The sequence below is a fragment of the Canis lupus genome, chromosome 27, assembly GCF_011100685.1.
Source record: "Canis lupus familiaris isolate Mischka breed German Shepherd chromosome 27, alternate assembly UU_Cfam_GSD_1.0, whole genome shotgun sequence".
NCBI classification, from domain to species: Eukaryota; Metazoa; Chordata; class Mammalia; order Carnivora; family Canidae; genus Canis; species Canis lupus.
Window position 1 is genome coordinate 2,154,188 of NC_049248.1, and position 18,055 is coordinate 2,172,242.

Here is an 18,055-nt window from a genome sequence, read left to right on the forward strand (position 1 = left end):
GGACCTAGCCATCAGACCTGTGTGCACACACTCAGAACAGTGACATGTGTAACATACCTACCCAGGCCTGAACTGTGCTGGGAGGGACCTTGGCCTCTGCTTCTGCAGCAGACCTTGGGGGAGACTGTCTCTCAGGTCCACTATGCCTGTTAGGACTTTGGGAGAACAGCACCCGACCTCTGAAAGGCAAGCAGCTCAGTTCTGCTGGGAGACCAGCTGAACTCCAGGAAAGGGACCTTGGTGGCTCACTTCTCCATAGGGCTTGCTCCTGGCTCACTGGGCTATCATCTGAAGAAGAGCTGCTAGGAAGGAGAAAATTCTGTCTTGGTCTCTGAAGACTAATGAACCATATAGCCCAGGTTCAGTCAGCCAGAGGCTAGCCTAGCCCCGGAGATGAGTCACTCCAGCTTGGGGTAGACCAGCAACCCCAGAGGCCTCTCCTGGTCTCCCCAGTTCCGGCCCTCGAGGTCATAATTCTGATTCCCCACCTGCAGAGCCCTGGATGGATCATACTTGAAAGTGGACAGTGTCATCATCCTAGCCCTAACGTCAGGCCTGAAGGTGCAAGAAGATAATAAGTTAAATAGGGTTCTTCCTTCATGTCAACAACACCCTGAATTTCACCAAGGCTGATAAAATGTAATCAGCAGCTCCTAGGGAGCCCTCCCCCCACCTTCTCCTACACAACGGGGTCCTTTGGGCAAATGCACGCCTTCCTACCACATTGGCTCATCTGTCCTTGACTGCCAGGGCAGATGAGCACACAGAGGGCATAGGGCAGGAACAGGTCTCCAGTTCGCCTTCATATCTGGGTACTGCACAGTGAAACCAGCCCGAGGTCAAGAATTCATACTGTGGGGCCAGCCCAGCCGATGGGTAACTGCTGCACTCAGCTACAGACCCCGTTCTAATCTAGCCCTCCACATCTCTCCCGGGACCGCCCCAAGGCGAGGCCTCAGGCAAGAGTTTTCTATCTGTCTGGGGGACTCTGGACATTGTAGTGACATCCTGTAGCACTCCATGCAGCTGCCTAGGGAGGGAAGAGGGCAGGAAGCCACTGTGCCAGCACCCACAGGCCCTCCCCACCCAAGGAAACCAGAAGGTACATAGGAAAATACAGTCTTTATTGTTCTTCTGAAACAACAAACCAGAAATATAATTTTGCCTTTAAAAATCTTCTGTCTCAGGCTGAAGATACCACCGTTGACCACACCCACCCCTCCCCTCCTTTTCCTTTAGAAAACTCCTAGATCAGGTATCAACTAGAAAGCCAAAAGAAGGAAGACTATGCCCCCAGACTCGGGGAGGCATGTTCAGCAGCTGCACTGAGGCCTCGGCTGGCCTTTTTCAGAGGCATTACCTGCCCCCCCAAGCCTCCCCCCTTCACCTACCATGATCCTCCATGAGGTGGAAGAATTGGGGGGTGCACGGCAAGGTGGGCCGCCCTGTCCTGCCCTGTCCTTCCTCAGACCTTTGGCCTTTATGTTCTGGAGGTCTCTTCCTGGGCCACCAGCAAGACCAGAAACCAGCCTGATGCCTCCTGACTCTTGATAAGCCATGGGAAAACTGGTATCCAACAGAGGGAAACCCAGAACTCCCTCTGTAGGGGGCCGACCTATAAAAGGGGACTAGTGACCCCCAAATCTCCACACAGCCAACTTCTCACCTGCCACCCCTATGGTGTAGGCTGGTAACAAACAGGACCCTGGCCCATACTCTGGTTTGGAGCCCAGTCCAGGTGCAATTAAAAACTCCAGGAAGCCCCCTAAGTGCACAAAACCCCACCCCCTGAAGCCTCTGGGCAGAACATGCAGCCCTTGCCCTGCTCCTGGGGTCTGCTTGCGGTCTGTTGGCAGGCAGTAAGCTTCCTTGAGATCCCACCATCATGATCCAGGACCCACCCCGGTGTCCCAGGCCTAGAGCTGCTGAAGATGGGGAGATGGGAGGGGGAAGGGTACAGAGCAATGGTTCTTGGGCTGCAGGCTATAGGAGTGGAATTGGTGGGTGTCCCCATGGGGCCTGGCAGTGGTGATGTCCTTAGTGCTGAAGAAACGCCCAGTGGTATGTGCCTGGGCTCTCTGGAGGCTGCCATCCACACATGCTGCTTCAAGGCCTCTGGGCTGGTGTCCCTGGAAAACCCAGCAGGAGAGGTGTGAGAGGGTTACCATGGTGACAGGCAGTCTCATCCAGCAGCACCACTTTGGCCCACTTCAGAGGATCACAAAGGAATCCTTGTGTTGTCGGTGTGGGCTTCACCCCCCTGTTGACTTGAGAAGATTGTAGTAAGCAAGCAAAAGGTTCTGTGGCCTGAGGGTCAGAGACCCAAGGGGGAAACACGTCTCCACTCCCCAAGTTCTCATGACCTCTGTCTCCATGTGATTGTGTGTGTGAGAGAGACAGACAGACAGACAGATAGAGATTTCCAATCGATGTAATTGCGCTGGTGATGCTGAGTCTGTGTGAGAGTGAATGAGTGAAGCCAGGCGCAGTGTGGTTGGTGTGGCCTGTGGCAGGTAGAGGGCCTGGCTGGCTCCTACAGAAGGAGTGTATTATAATTGTGTTCCTAAGTGCTGGATCCAGATGCCAGGGTTGGTGTGATTGTACGTTAGTACTAGCAGTTGAAGGCTGGACCCGAATCTGACACTGAAGGGCAGCTGAGAGCATCTTCCTGGCTTAGAAGAAGGTCACGGAAATTGAGCCCTGGCCCCCAGATTTCTTCCTCCCCACACCTATGTACCGATGAGGCGCTATGAGCAGGAGGTAGGGAGAGTTACCCAGCTGTGACTACACCTAGGGCAGGAAGGACAACAGGGGAACACTGAATCCAGAAGCCTCTACTTGCATACATATCCTTTCTTCCCTATGGCCAGAAGCTTAGGGAGATCCCTCAGGTGTTCCAGAGACTTGGTGGCCCAGAGAGAGGCATGAGCAGGAGCCTTTAGCACAAGGGCATCTCCCACAGAGACTTGGAAGTTCTTGGCGATGGCTGCACTGTGGCTTGTTTGCTGGAGGGCTGGGGAGGAAGGTGGAAGAGGGGACTGTGGTGGAGGGAAGGGCCAGCCCTTACTGAAGCGATCCCCAGCGAGTTCTCCCTGCCCGTCCTACCTAGGCCAAGTGGGGCTGGGCTCTCATGCCACAGAAGAGATCTGCTTCTGGTCTTCATGCTCACCCTCCGGGTCCCCCATTAGGGGCTGCCGCTTCTTGAGCTCCCGGTGGTACTTGGCCATGAGGGAGGCATAGATGCAGCCGTAGGCAGCAGCCACCACCATCATGATGCAGACAATGCCACACACAACCCCCGCGATGATCACTGTGCCAATGGCCCGCCGCACGCTCACCGGCCGATACCTCTGCTTCTGGGGGCAGGCTGTGCTGGGCTCGGGCTCGGGCTCAGCCCCTGGCTTGGGCTTAGCGGGTTCAGGGCTGGCTTTGGTGCAGGGTGGCCCAGGAATATCCAGCCCAGCTGAGCTATTCTCGTCCTCCAACTGGGAGCAGTAGTTGAACATCTCCATGGGGACCACACGCATGTCCTTCCCCCTCAGCTCCTTGGGTAGGGTGCAGGCAAGCTGGTCCAGGCGCCCCCCTGCATCCAGGGGAGAAAAAAAGGAGGAGCTGACCAGGCTGACCTGGACTCCCTCTCCCCATCCCCAAGTCCCCAAAACAGAGTCCCCGAAGGTCTAGTTTCTATGGGGAATGAAATCAGTCCTGGAATCCCATCAATAGGACAGGAAAGGAGAAAAACAGCTAGCATTTATTAAGCCAAGGACCATGATAGGTGAGGTACATATATCATGTCATTAATCTGCACAGAAGCCATAGAAGATGGATATTGCCATTATTTCCATTTTAGAGAAAAACACAACCATCTCTGTCAAGCCTGCTCTCCCCAGAGTCAAACTGACCCACAAGAGTACAGCAGTGCTAACCTGAGGAGGTACCCAAGGGAGACTTGGCCATGCACAGAGAGCCAGGAGCCCCGCTCAGGCTGTGGTTCTGCTCCTCTCTCCACTCCTGCTCACGGCCACGTGTAAGCCCAGAACACTGTTCTCCACTGTATCTTATCCTTACAGAGTTCCTCCCTCTCAAGAAAAGGACAAGTCAAAAGCCACTGCCACAGCCACCACTCTTCCACATGGAACCTTTTAGTTGCCCAAGAGTGGGGAGTAAAAAGGTCGGGTGAGAATGTTTTCCCTTTCCTCCCCAAGAGCAATCCAATAGCCCATCAGCACCCCTGACCACAGCATCTCTGAGTACAGTGGCACCCTGGGAGGGTATCCTGAGACCCATGAGGGCAAAGGAGAGGGTGCCTATGCTAATGAGGGGATATGGGCAGCAGTAGGTGCACAGGCTCATCATGACAATGGTGAGGCTGGACCACGGTGAAGTCAAACTATAGTGAAGTCATGAGAGGATGCAGATGTAGAACACAGGTAGGGCCAGAGAGAAGGTTGCTATGGAAAATTCTGTAGGAAGTCGAAGTCAGATTTTGTCCCTCTATCAGCTTCCAGTGAAATCTAGATGCAGGCAAGAGATCCCTTCCCAAATGGCTCCTGCTGAACAGGCTCCTGCCATTCCTTCATTGCCTGTTCCTTCTCCCAGAGCAGCTGTTGCAAGTCTCCTCATACAACAGATATTCTTTTCTTGAGATGTTGATGAAAACATCCCAGGATTTTTTTTTAAGAAGTGCAAGGTTGAAAACAACTGTACTATTGAAAAGTTCCAGGGGCACCTGGGTGGCTGAGTGAGCGTCTGCCTTCGGCTTGGATTGTGGTCCCAAGGTCCTGGGATCGAGTCCCACATCAGGCTCCCCACAGGGGGCCTGCTTCTCCCTCTGCCTGTGTCTTTGCCTCTCTCTCTGTTTCTCACGAATAAATACATAAAATCCTAAAAAAAAAAGTTCCAAAAATATGCATTCCCATTCTATGCCCTTTTGTGCTGAGAACTTAGTTCCTGATAACTATATGAAAGGACAAGGATGTTGCCTAGGGATAACACATGGGCTGAAGACACTTGGCCTCTAGCTCCCTTGTGCCACTGACTGCCTGGGTGTCCCAAAGGCAAGTCTTACATCCACCACAGTGTTTCCAAGGGCCACCTTTGTACAGGTAGGGGCGGGGTGTTGAGATAGGGGCAACCTCATCTTCCTGCTCAAAGACCTAAGGTTGAATCCTAGCCACGTCATCTTATGTGAATTATTTAACTTATTTAATTGCATGTGAGTCTTGGTTTTCTTGACCATAACATAAGAATGGCTAACTCAATTACCTGTTTCATAGGGATTAAAATTGATAATGTACATGAAAAGATATTTATAATCTAGAAACTATATAAGTATTACTCGTTATTTCCCAACTCACAAAAATGGGAGAAATTATCATAATGATAAACATCTATGGCACTTTATACATGAGAATATCATGCCAATAATTGAGATTGTGACTGGATATGAAACGAAAGGAGTAAGCTGAAGAGGATTGGCATTCTTTTCACATTGGTTCATTCATTCAGCAAATGCTCATGGAGCATCTCCTTTGTGCTGGGCACCAAATTATGTCTTCTTAAGTCTATTTAATATTATGACTACCATTAGCAAATGGACAAATAAACGAGTACATTTTATGGAGGACTTGCTTTATGCTAAGTACTTTTCAGGACTTTATATGCATTACTATTTATTTTATTTTATTTATTTGAGAGAGAGAGAGAGAGAGAGCACAAGTGGGGGGAGAGGGCAGAGAGAAAAGCAGGCTCCTCACTGAACAGGAAGCTCAATGTGATGATGCAGGCTCTCTATCTCAGGACCCTGGGATCATGACCTGAGCCAAAGGCAGACCCTTAACTGACAGAGCCCCCGAAGTGCCCACATGCATTACTATTTAATCCTTACAATGACTCTAGCAGATAGCTGTTATTTGCCCATTTTGCAAATAAGGACACTGCCACAGAGAGGTTTCTCAGGATCACACAGCTGGTAAGTGAAAGAGCTACAACTCAAACCCATTCTGGTACTTTTAATCACTATCCTCACTTTCTTGCCCTCCTTTTCATTCCATTTAATCATTTTATGGATTATTCTAGAACATTCCCAGATTGACAAATCTGGGAAGGGAAAGAGTAAAATTAAAGCCACTTGGCTTATTATTAAAAGCTTTGAATATAAAATTTATTGAGAATGAGAGTTGAGATCATCATCAAAATGAAAATTTGGTTTTTATCTGTGGACTTAAATTATATTCCACCCTCCAAAAACTGTGGATATTTAAGAAATTGTTGTATTATTCTGAAGAGCAAAGTAGGTTTTTCTTCCTCCTACCATGCCAGGGAAGCCCAGAGGCTTACCTAGTGGGATGCAAAGAAAAAGTTAAAGTTGCCCCATGATACCTACAGAAGTGAGATCAAGTTACAGTGAGTCAGTCTGAAAGAAAAAGAAGAAGAGAGGCTGGGAGCTGGGAAGAGCACACAGAGAGGAGCTTGGAGCCATGGAGGAGGACTGAAAGTGGCACCAGCCTCTCTCCCCTGCTGGTGGTTTGGAGCCCAGGCTGAGACCCCTCTAGCCCAGAGCTGGTGGAGAGGCAGGGCCACCCCCTTCACCCTGGACCTTGGCCCTGAGTCAGCGCCCAGCCTCCAGGAAACGTGTTGGGCCAGGGGTGATTCTCCCATTCCTCACACCCAGGTAGGACTAGCTGTGCTCACCTCGGTAGGAGAACCATTCCATCCAGTGCTTGAAGTCACGCAGGTTACAGTCACACTCCCATGGGTTGTCCCCAACCTGCAGCAGCTGCAGGCTTGCTAGGGGTTCAAACGTCAGCCGGTCCAGGTTCTGCAGACGGTTGGAGCGAAGTGACAGAGAGCGCAGAGCTGGGAGTCCATCGAAAAGGCCAGGGGGCAGCTGGGCCAGGCCGTTGATGGACAGGTCCAGGTGGCGGAGCTGGGGCGAGTGCTGCAGCAGGTCCCTGTCCAGGGTCCTGATGCTGTTATTGCGCAGCTGCAGCTCCGTAAGATTCGTCAGGTCGCCGAAAATGGACCGGGGCAGCTGGTCCAGGAAGTTGTTAGATAGGTCCAGCCGCTGGAGGCTGGACAGATTGGCAAAGGCCCAGCTTGGCAGGGCACTCAGCTTATTGTTCAAGAGTAAGAGGGTTCGGGTGGCAGCAGGCAAGTCTGGGGGCACCATGGTGAGGCCTAGGCCACTGCAATCCACCTCCAGGCTGCGGCTGTCACACTTACAGGAGAAGGGGCAGGCAGGGAGGGCCTCCACAGCATACAGGGTGATCCAGCAGGCAATCCCTGGAAGGGAGGGGGACAGATGGGTGGGAAGAAAGCAACGGGGGCGGGGGGGGGGGGGGTGTACCACCTCCTGCTTCCATTCCATTCCCTCCTTTCTAATTTGTATCATAATGGCTTCTTGACTTTATCTGCTTTAGCCCAAGCCACAATCAATAGCAGAAACCTTTACCGACCACATAAAAAGATAATTAACAAACCCAAAGCACATCTATATTATTGGACATCACACGGTGTCAGCAGGGCTTCTTGCCTCACAGCAAAGCTTTCTGGCAAAGAAATCACTTTAGTGGAGTACAATCCTGCAGAATGGCAGGCTGGAGTCCAGAGGACGAACATACTGTTCCACAAAGGTGCCCCGGCTCATGGGGCCTCCCATGGTTGATCTCCTTGGGAGCTTGGGCCCCACTGGTACCATAGATGTTGACAAAACAAAGGATGTAAGGGTGTCAAAGAAACTTGCTCCCTTGTTCCTCTCCCAGTGTCACAGAGAAAGGTTCTCTTTCCAAAAGAAAATGACTATATTGCTGCTCCCCTCCCCTCTGCACCTCCACCTCCAACTTGGAGCTGCCCTAGGCTAAGACACACCACATGTGGAAGAGAGAAAACACCAAGGGGCACTCTTGCCCCCGCCCTGTCCCACCTCCCATGTGCAGTCAGATCTGCACAAATCCCACATCCAAGGGGGAGGGGGGTGCAGGTGGTAACTTAGCATGGAGACCAGGAGCCTGGGCCCCTCTAGAGTCCTGCTCCAAAGACCACTGAGGAAATATGAGGATATGATGCACAAATCCACTTCCATGCTGAAGCACACTTGGGCACAAGCCACTGCAGATCACAGGTTCCAGGAGAAGGTTCATATTTATTCCATCCTAAAACCAGCCATGCACTTAAGTTTGGCTCCTGTTTCTAAGGGCTGCAGGATAGCATTTCTGCAGGCTGGACCCATTAATAGGGTTCCTTTTGTAGTCCCATGTTTTTCCCAGAACCCCTCTGAACAAGCAACCTCAAAGTCTGGCCTGGGAAGGGCTGGGGACCCACAGAGAATAATTATAACAGGGCAGGGATCCCTGGGTGGCGCAGCGGTTTGGCGCCTGCCTTTGGCCCAGGGCGCGATCCTGGAGACCCGGGATCGAATCCCACATCGGGCTCCCGGTGCATGGAGCCTGCTTCTCCCTCTGCCTGTGTCTCTGCGCCTCTCTCTCTCTCTCTGTGACTATCATAAATAAATAAAAATTAAAAAAAAATTATAACAGGGCAGCTCATTTCAGTGCCCAGCAGCCCTTTCTTAGAGTACTGCAGAACTCCTCTCAGGTGTCTTCCTGAGTACCATGGAAGTTTGCTCACTGTGAAAGAAAAAAGGGATGCACTCAAAATAGTTCAGCTTCACCAAGTCAGCACCCCGTCTGGCAAATTACTGGCTCCCTCTTGGATGTGGGATCAGTGCAGAGCTGTCAGCACATGGGAGGTTGTAGGGGCAAGGGTGGGAGTGCCCTTTTGTGCTCTCTCTCTTCTGCATGTGGCATGTCTCAGCCTAGTATAGCTCCAAGTTGGGGGCAGGGGTGCAGAGGAGAAGGAAGCAGCAGTGTGGCCATTTTCTTTTGGAAAGAGAGGCCCAGAGGAAAGACTAGCCAGGGAAGTGATGGAGAAGTTCGGACCCAGTTCATGGGCCAGGTGACCCCACTCAGAGAGGCAGCAGCCACCCCAGCTTGAGTGCCTGAATAGGATGGTCTTGAGTCTTTGTCTGGTAATGTCTGGTTGTCTGGTGTCCCTAAGAACAGAACTTGAAGGGACAGTATGGGACTGCCTCCTCCCACTTGCAGGGTCAGTGACAGCCAAGAGGCAGTCTGCAAGGCTGACACCTGAGCCTCCTCATCTCAAGAGGAACAAGCACAGTCATGGCCATGGCTCTTACCCCTCCAAACCCTTCTGCTACCAGGTCAGCCTGCCCCACTCTACCCCCAACCATGCCATCTGAAAATAAACATTCCTCAGACTTCACTTTCTCCAGACAAAAATTCATTCTATCCAGCTTCCCTCACACAAGGATCAACATAACTAGAAGCCACTATCCCCCTGACCCCTGAGAAATTCAGGGTGACATAAAAGCTCTGCTGACACGAAAACATAATCCTGTATTGCGAGGTGTTGAGTGATTCTAGAATGAGGTTGAAATGGGATCTGAGTGGCTTGGGGATCAGCCACTCTCACGTGGTGAATAATTCAGGCTGCTTATGTCGTGGGGCCAAGCATATGAGGGGAGAAGTCAGGTAGAATAATGTCCTTCAGGACCATTTCTTACCTCTTACCATGGAGCCTTGGGCAAACCAGTCCTCACTGACCTGGGCCCTTTCCCTCATATGAAGAAAATTCTCAGGGCTTCTTTCAGCCTTACAACTTACAAGGCTTTCTCATGGGAAATGGAGGTTTCAATTTCCCCATATGCAGAAGGAGGGCTGGGATCTAACCCCTAGGGTCCTCCCAACACCACAATCCAAGAGCTCTCTAGTTCCCTCCATTTCAGAGTCAGGAAGACTGAGACAGAAGTCTCCAGATTCACCCAGCCAGTGGAAGACAAGAGGGAGACTTGCCATCAGGGCAGCAGGGCTCTCACAAGCCAGACCGCTGGGAGTGGCATGGAGGTGGACTTCCTGGGCACAAGAGCAGACCCACCTGGAGACACAGAACCACCCGTCACAGCCTCCAGCTCCCAATTTAACCACAAAAGTTGTCAGTGGCAACTCTTTCTTTGGCTGCCACAGATGCCAGTACCATGGGCAAAACTGGCTTCCCAGGCCTTGGGCATCCCAGGAAGATCAGAGCTTCCTATAGCCTGGCATGCATCCCTGTGCACCAAGCTAGCCCCTGCCACCTGCCCCTGCCCTACATACTCACAGGAGATCTGCCTCCACTGCAGAGCAAGCCTGGTCCTCTGCTCGGGGCCACTGCCCCGGGCCAGCATGGTGAATGCCGCAGCTCTTACGGCCCTGCACCTCTGGGGATAGACGAGCCCCTCGGTGTGTGCTACCTGTCAGTCCTGAGAGAGAGAGAGAGGGAGAGAGAGAGAGAGCTGAGCAGGCACTCCAGGCCCTGGTCCAGCCCAGGGGTTAGGGAGAGGACTTGGTGTCTCTTTACACTGCTTGTCATCCCCTCCCCTGTTCTTCTTAGCTATGATTCCCTGGGTGGGGGAAGGAGAATGAGGGGCAGAGAAGCCAGGAAACCTTCCCCTTCCTTGGATGACCCAGTGGCAAGGAGGGCAGGGTGCTGAGCTCTGCCCTCGGGACTCTGAAAGTGGCCTCTCCGTTGCCACCCCCCCGACACACACACCCCACCTCTCTTGGTGCCTCTCTGGTGTGTTGTTGATCTCTAAAATGTTTCGGGAGTGATATGGCCTCCCCACGTCACAGGTGGAGATGTGGAGAGACATATCAACTAGGCAAGCGGAGCGAGGCCACAGTGACGCTGTTGCCAGTCCCAGCGCTGCTCTTACCATGGCCCCCGAGGAGGCAGAGTGTGCTTCTGCGTCGGGTGTGAGGCCCAGGCCTGGCTCTTGCCACCTAATGGGCTCCTGCTTCCCCTCCACCTTCGCCAGAGAGGTGAGGTGCGGTGCTCTGTCTTCCACCCGCTGGTCTATAATAAGACTCATCAGCTCAGGGAGTTCATGCCGCAGCAGCTGTTCCTGCAGGAGATAGGGACAGGAAGCAGAGGATGAGATTTCGGAGCAGAAGGAGGGCTGGGAGCAGGTCCGCAGAGGCAAGAAAGCAGGTTTCTCTTGCAGATGACAAAAGGGAGGTAGTCATCCTGTCTAGGGTCTCAGGACCTGCGCTGCCCCAACTGTGTGACTAATGAGAGGGACGAGGGCCCTCTTCTGGCCCCCATTTGCTTCCTGGTATGGCAAAGTTCCCTCAGACAGGGGACAGAGCCTCCACTCTCCCAGCCCCATCTGAGGGATGGGAAAGGAGGCTGCGGTGGCTGCCCCTGTAGCAGGCCACAGGCGGGGACAGGTGGGGAAGGGGACAGGAGGGGAAGAGAAGACTGCCGGCAGCCCAGCCCTCCCACTCCCAAAGGGCAGCAGCCCATCAGCCCACTGCTCCCTGCTGGCTCCTCTGGTCACCTGTTCATCCCTCCATGACCCTGATCGCTGGGGTGCAACCTCCCATCTCCCCCTGCCACCTCCTCTTGCAAGGAGCCAGGGGCAGAGTTAAGCAGGCAGCTGAGGAGGTGGAGGGGACTGTTGGGAAGCTAACTCATTCAGCTCTGAAATCTCTGCATCCAGTGAAGCTGAAGCCGGTTTCCCTCAGGCATTTCGGTCCGCTGCAGCTCCTGGTGTCTCTCAGTGGCTTCCCAGCCCCCACTCTTGAATCTAGCTGCCTTGAGTGACAAAATCCCACTAAAAACACAGCAACCCCCACAGGACCTTGAGCAGTGCTCCGGGCAAGGGCAGCCTGGGGTGGGGAGGGGGTGGTCTTTGGCTTTCTCTTTCCCCCCCTCCCTGGGGGAGGGGGCAGGGAGAGGGGTGTCCAGTCATGTAGGCCTCCAGGGGCTGGCCGACGAGTCACAACTAGGCCCTGACACAGGGTGTGGGGAGCAGTCCAGTTCCCCACACTGCTTCCTCCCCAGGCCCTGGGCTGAGGCGTGAAGGAGATGCTTGGAGCAGCTCAGGTGTCTTCTCCATCTGCTCTCTCTCCAGCCCGGGCAGGCAGGGCTTCTGGTTCATGGCCGGGTCCCACGGCTCCCTAGCTGTGAGACCATTAACCATGTAAACTCTCTGAGCCTCAGTTATCTTATCTCTACAAGTGGTGACAGTAATATTTCATGGGCGAATCTCTGTGTGGATCCATTTAATTAAGGGAAGAAAGTTAACATTTACTATATTTAGTACACATTACCTTAGAAATAACTCAGGCAAATGTGCCCAGCTTGGATTTGAGCCCAAGAAAAGTGTGAGGAAGCCCCAGTTCCTCTGCTGGGAGGGGACAGCAGCTCACAGCAATTCTAGGTGATGTCGCCCTCCTGGTCCCACCAACCTCACCCTTGGGTCTCCTCCATTTCTGAGCAGATGGCCCATCAACAGGATGTCCCTGCCCAGGCACGCTCACACACACAGCCCTCATGGGCCTCTACCATGGCCAGCAGCACTACCCTCTCCGTGTCCTGCAGGCCCTGACCCTCAGAGATTTCTCACTCCAGCAAGAACCCTCACATCCAGAGCTCACAGCACCCACATGACATTAGGCAGGTTAGTGGGCATCCAAGGCATGGAGATGACGACCAAGTCACCCAGGGTCACATGCCAGCTTGGAGACATGTCATGGGCTTCTGAGTCTGGCTGCTCATCCACTCCCTGGTGACTGCCACCCAGCAATAGCCCTTATGGGGAGACACTTATGTGTGCACAGAGCAGGGTGCACATAGGCTCCCAGACACGTGCTTGGAGCTCCCAAAACAGCACATGGTGCAAACACACACCCACAGGGAGCTGTGCAGTTAGGCACACACACACACACACACACACACACACACACACACACACACACGCATGCCTTGCTGGCAGCCCTCCAGCACTCCTCCTCAGATGCCAACACTCAGCCAGCAAAAGCCCCCAGCAGACAGATGCACCGGGACACCTCCAACCTAGAAGTAAGGTCTAACAAAAACCCTGCTGGGCAACCTCTACCCTAGAATGTTTTCTATACTCACACCCAGAGGGGTGCTGGAGACCCAGTCCAGGCTTCTGCTCCTACTCTTTCCAGCTTCTTGCAAGGAGACAGGTGGCAGAGAATCCCTCACCCAAGCCCAGGTTCTGTTTCCACCTGAGCCTTCTCTCCTCTGCCTCAAGCCAGCTCTCGCTCTCCTTTTCCACCCCACCCACCCATCCCGGACCTCAGCATTACCCCAGTAGTGAGCCCAGGAGTTGACCAGAGAGCACCAATCAGTGGAGACAGTGGCCTGAAGCAGGTTCTGATACCCCATCCCCAGCCTTGGGTGCTATCACCTGTACACAGTGAGTCAGACAATTTGCCACAAGGCAGACCCATGGGCATCGTCCGTCCTCCAAGGTGATGGGACATTGCTGACTTCAGTATCTCTGGAGAAATATGATGAAAACAAAGTCTCCCAGGTCCATGGGTGGGGTAGAGGGTGTGAGGGTGCAGGGGTGCCTGTGCCCCCTGGAGAGCTGACCCTGCCTCCTTGGGTGCCATGGAGTAACCTTTAAGGAGGTATAGCGCTAGAGTCTAGCACTTCCTGGCTCCTTGCCCTTTGCCCACAAGCACACCTCCAACCAAAGGACCCCTTCCCACCCCAGAAGTATCTAGCCTCATTAGGAAGGGGATGACCTACATTAGACGCGCAGCAGCTGTAGCAGGTGCTGGCCAGTGTTGGGATAAATGGGCACTGTCTGAGAGGGAGGTCCCCACCCGGGATGGAGAATGGGGGAAAGAAAAGCGTAGGCAGGTCCTGCCAGATAGTTCTCCGTGTCCCACAGCCTTGTGGCTCTAGATGCTGGACCTGCTCCTGATCTTCACAGGGCTCATTGTCCCAGTCCCAGGGACACAGACACCGGAGAGAAGGGCTGGGCCCCAGCAGGGCCTCCAGGCTTCCATTGCTGGGCTTTGCCGAGAGAACCAGGGTGGAGGGTGGGGTCCAGGAGCCACAAGCAGTCATGAGAACCCTTGAGAATCCTTTGTGGCCCATGGGCATTACCTACGAATTTATGAGATGCAGAATCCCGGGCTCCAGCCCAGGCCAACCCAACTAGAATCTGAATTTTAACAAGATCCTGTACTCGAGTTTGAGCAGCACAAGCCCAGATCCCGTTCCTCCCAGCAGGCCCTGGCTCCTACCTCCCGGGTGCCTGCGCCGGTCAGTCTGCCAGGACCCATCTCAGGATTGGCAGTGGCCTGGGCATAGGGTGAGGGATGCTGACATTAACCTCCTTCAAAAAGCCTCTGTAAAGGGAGAGGTGATAACCAAGCCACAAACACCTGCATACAGTGTTCCTAATCCTCAGAACACCTGAGGCTTTGCAGATGGGGGAAACTGAGGCAAAGGAAATTAAGTACGTGGCTCAGGTTAGGCCACGGAAAAATGAATACAGCTTTGGGTGCGAGCAGTCTGGTGACAAAGCTACTAACTCAGCTGCCTTTATAGGCTCCTGGGTCCCTTCTGTTCCTGATCTGCTCACACACGGATGTTCCAGGTACAAGAAGGAAAGGCAGAAATGGGGGAGGCAAACTTTGGTTTGTACAGTCCTTCCCAGTTATGCAGCATCTCCTCATCCCCAGGCTCACTGGCCCTGAGGAGGCAGGCGTTTCTGATGCCCCTCCTGCTGGTGAAGAAACCAGCTGTGCAGTACAGGACTGAGACACAAGACCGGTCCCCCTCCCAGGCCCCTCCTTCCAGTAACATCATAGATGCGGTGCGGGCAAGCCCCAGGTGGCCAAGATCTTAGGAAAGGAAGTGGAGGGGGCTTTCTAGAAACCCTTCCAGCTGGGTGGGTTGTGAGGGGTGCTGAGGTGAGGAGGGTAGGCTCAAGGGAAGCCAGGGGGTGGAGGGTAGTGATGGAACAGGAGGCAGCAGTAAGAGCAGAAGACTCCACGTGCTCCCGCCAAGCTGAGTGGGTGCAGCAGCATCCCCTGGAGACAGGAGGTGGGAGCTGCTTCCCTGGTAGAGCACCTCGCCTCAGTCCCATGGGCGAAGAGAGCCTCCTGGAGCCCCCAAACCCACAGAGTGCTCCCGTTAGGATAGTGTGGGGTGGTGGCCTCTCTGTGCTCCTGCCCCTTCAATTTCTCCTACAGACAGGGGTTAATCCTCCAAGTGGACTGGCTCAGACCGCAGCTAGAAACGCCAACACACCTACCTCCAGCCTGGTGTCCACATCCTCCCTCTGATGCTCTGTCATGCTCGTCTCCCCAGGTCAAGTGTCCAAACCACACACCCACTCAATGCCCATTGTGTCTCTCAGCCTGGGGGTTCCTGACTCCTCGGACATCATGCTGGTACTGCCATTCACCCCCACTAGTACCTCCCTTTGATCAAGTGTCCCTAGATGAGGACAGGGCTTCTGCACACCCTCAGCATCCAAGACCCACAGAACTTAGAAGCTAGAAGGGCCTTCGTGGCCACCTGCACACTCACTTCACCTGCAGACAGGTGAAGGTCACGGGCCCATGAGACCCACCAAGAGGGTGGGGAGGGACCTGGACTGTAGGGTGGCCCAAGCTAAGCCCTGTTTGGTGGGCCCCTGCAGGGCTGGGCTCCCTGCCTACTGCCTCCAGTCTGGCCATCTGGGCCCTTCCAAGAAACATTCCCAGTCTCTTCCTGCCTGTCACCCCCATAACACACACTGCCCAGGCAGCACGGAAGCAGGTTTTTTAAAAAACAAAAAAATCTATCTCAAAAAAAAAAAAAAATCTATCTCTACTTGGAACTGGCCAACCTTCCTGATTCATTTTCAAGCGCATACCCCATTCTCACCCCAAGCTGCCTGCCTCCTGGTTTCCTTGTGGAATACTCCTGATCCCAAACAGATCTTCTAGGAATCTGAATGGAGAACCCCCTGAGTCTTTCCTCCCTGGAGCCCCTCGCTATTGGGAACAAACTAAGTGTGCTCACGTTCACTGAGGCTGTGGATCTAGGCTCAGGCCGTGGTCTGGGGCAGGGGAAAGAAGAAACCTGATCTGGGGTAGAAGAAGGGAAGCTCCCATGCTACCCATTCTGCCCAAAGCAGCTCCACACAGCCCCTCCTTGGCTTTGGTGCCTATGAAATGGGAACAAGGTTTGCTCATCCAGGCCCCAAACACAGATTCCAGCCAAACAAGAAACCAGATCGATTGCTTAAGAAACCTCCCCTTTCTCCTGCCACCCCCAGGCTGGCTTTCCTGGGCTCCCTCTTTTGGCAGTGCCAGAGACTATGGCAGTGGGGAGGTGGGGTGGGAAGAGCAGGAAGCTGCTTTGGGTTTCCCTCCTGCTGGACTTCCCCCGCCCCCTTCACGTGCTCAGCCTCCTCCCCCCACCTCCTGCTGATTTAGTTATCTAAGCTTCTGGGTGTCAATCTGAGTCATGCCAAGGCAATGTCCAATGCACCCTGACAGCCAGGTGCCACCCTCACCACCACCACCACCACCCCGCCCCCTGGAACTGAGCTGGGCTCTTGGGATCCCTGGCCAGGCCACCCTCTCTACATTGTCAAAATGGCCCCAGGGCTGCCGAGAGCCTCTTTCCTCCTCCAACTCAGGATGCTGGTGCCCCACTAGGTCAGGAAGCCAGGTAGGCATGGCCTGGCTGTACAGCATCCACTCACCCTAGGCTGAGTCCACATAAGGGTTGGGCCTTCCCAACCCATTTATAGACAGAGGGCCCAGGATGCAGCTGGTGGACACCCTGGGCGAGTTCTCACAAGCCTGTGTCCACCTCCTGTCCCTGGGCCCCTGGAGGGCTGGGAGCAGGGCTTCAGGCTTGCCAAGGAAGCGCTGCAAGGCTTTTCTCCCTGTCCATTCCCAGCCACACCCCCACCAGGGAGGCTTCTCCCACAGCTGCGTGGGGCCCTGTCCAGTTCAGGGGAAAAGCTCCTCTGCACCCTTGTCCAAGGACAGCTGCCTGAAGGCCAGCGATCCCATGCTGAGGGCATCCTGCAAAGGGGCCAGCCCCCAAGGTCTATTTCCACACTCAGCACAGTCCCCCAGCCTGCCCACCCCCCACCACCAAGCCATCCTCCGTACCAGACCTGTCACCAGCATCACCTTTCCCCTAGCACCCGAGCTCCTTGGGCTATGAATGCTGAGCCGGGCAGGCAGACGGCACAGGGCTCTTGGCTGGCACTCCCTATGCTGTGGGGACTGGTTTCTATGCCACCGGGCCTGTCATTTGGCTCTGGCACTGCTCTGCTCCCCCCTCTCCTTCCCCAGCTTCCCCCTCCCCAGCAGAATCCCAGCTCACCTACCCAGCACTCTGAGGTCAGAGTACCCCTGCGTCCTGTGTCTTTGGGCCCCCCAGATGTCCAGTCCCCAGCACTTCCCCGGCCCAGCGACTGCTCCCAGGCAGGAGGTAACAGCAGCTGTCCGTGCAGGGCCAGGGGAGCCAGCAAAGCTGGGGCCGTTCCCTGTGGCCCAGCCGCCCCGCACCCCAGCGGCCTGCGCGCCTTCCCTCCAGCGCACAGCACTCACCTGCCTTCCCCTGACCACAGGCTCCTTGAATCCAGTAGCTCCAAACCGTCCAATGAGACCCTCCCAGGATTCCCGGAGCAATGCAGCCAGCACTGCCGAGCGGGGCGCAGTGGGCACGGAGTCCCAGCCCACCCGGAGCGGGGACCCGGCGCGCAGCTCGCAGCCCGGCGGGGGGGGGGGGGGGGGGGCGCCTGCCGCCGCCGGGTGGACGGGGCTGCCGGGTCGATAAACTGAGAAGGGAAGAGGGAGGGACGGAGGGAGACCGGAGGGGGAAGGCAGGGGAGAGGAGGAGCGCGCGTGTGCACGAGCGGAGCCGGAGCAGCGGAGTGACAGCTGGGGCGCATCTGCGATGACAGCGACAGCAGCACACACGGGCGAAGGCGCTCCCGCACAGGCGCACGCGCGCGCCCCGGGGCACCCCGGCCGGAGGGCAGCGCCCCCCCTTGAAGTGTGAGCGTCTCGCAGGAATAGAGCCCTTTGGCTTAATCGCCGGCAGCCGGAGAGGAGGGAAGCGGTCTCCGCTGTGCCTCCATCTTCCCTCCTCTGCTCCCCAAGCCTCCTGCCGCGACCGCCGCCCCCCTCCCTGTCTCTCCCCTCTCTTCCCTTCC

At 54.8% G+C, this 18,055-nt stretch overlaps 2 protein-coding genes across 4 annotated transcripts in view; one reads left to right on the top strand and one right to left on the bottom strand.

Annotated features, from left to right (window-relative positions):
• Nucleotides 1-18,055, top strand: part of CACNA2D4 (calcium voltage-gated channel auxiliary subunit alpha2delta 4) — a 119,892-nt gene that overhangs the window by 72,232 nt on the left and 29,605 nt on the right. The window lies entirely within an intron of this gene.
• On the bottom strand, nucleotides 1,108-18,008 carry LRTM2 (leucine rich repeats and transmembrane domains 2). Of its 3 annotated transcripts, none has more exons than XM_038576320.1 (6): nucleotides 17,448-18,008; nucleotides 10,772-10,960; nucleotides 10,177-10,318; nucleotides 6,694-7,284; nucleotides 3,170-3,583; nucleotides 1,108-2,129 (listed from the first exon to the last, which is right to left on the bottom strand). In XM_038576320.1, exons 3-6 carry the CDS (start codon nucleotides 10,241-10,243, stop codon nucleotides 2,107-2,109), a joined length of 1,095 nt encoding a protein of 364 aa, XP_038432248.1. In that variant the 5' UTR covers nucleotides 10,244-10,318; nucleotides 10,772-10,960; nucleotides 17,448-18,008; the 3' UTR covers nucleotides 1,108-2,106. The 3 variants fall into 3 exon arrangements, with proteins under 3 accessions (XP_038432248.1, XP_038432247.1, XP_038432246.1); XM_038576319.1 differs by having other exon boundaries at nucleotides 3,106-3,583; nucleotides 17,448-18,005; XM_038576318.1 differs by lacking the exon at nucleotides 17,448-18,008 and adding an exon at nucleotides 17,225-17,405 and having other exon boundaries at nucleotides 1,108-3,583.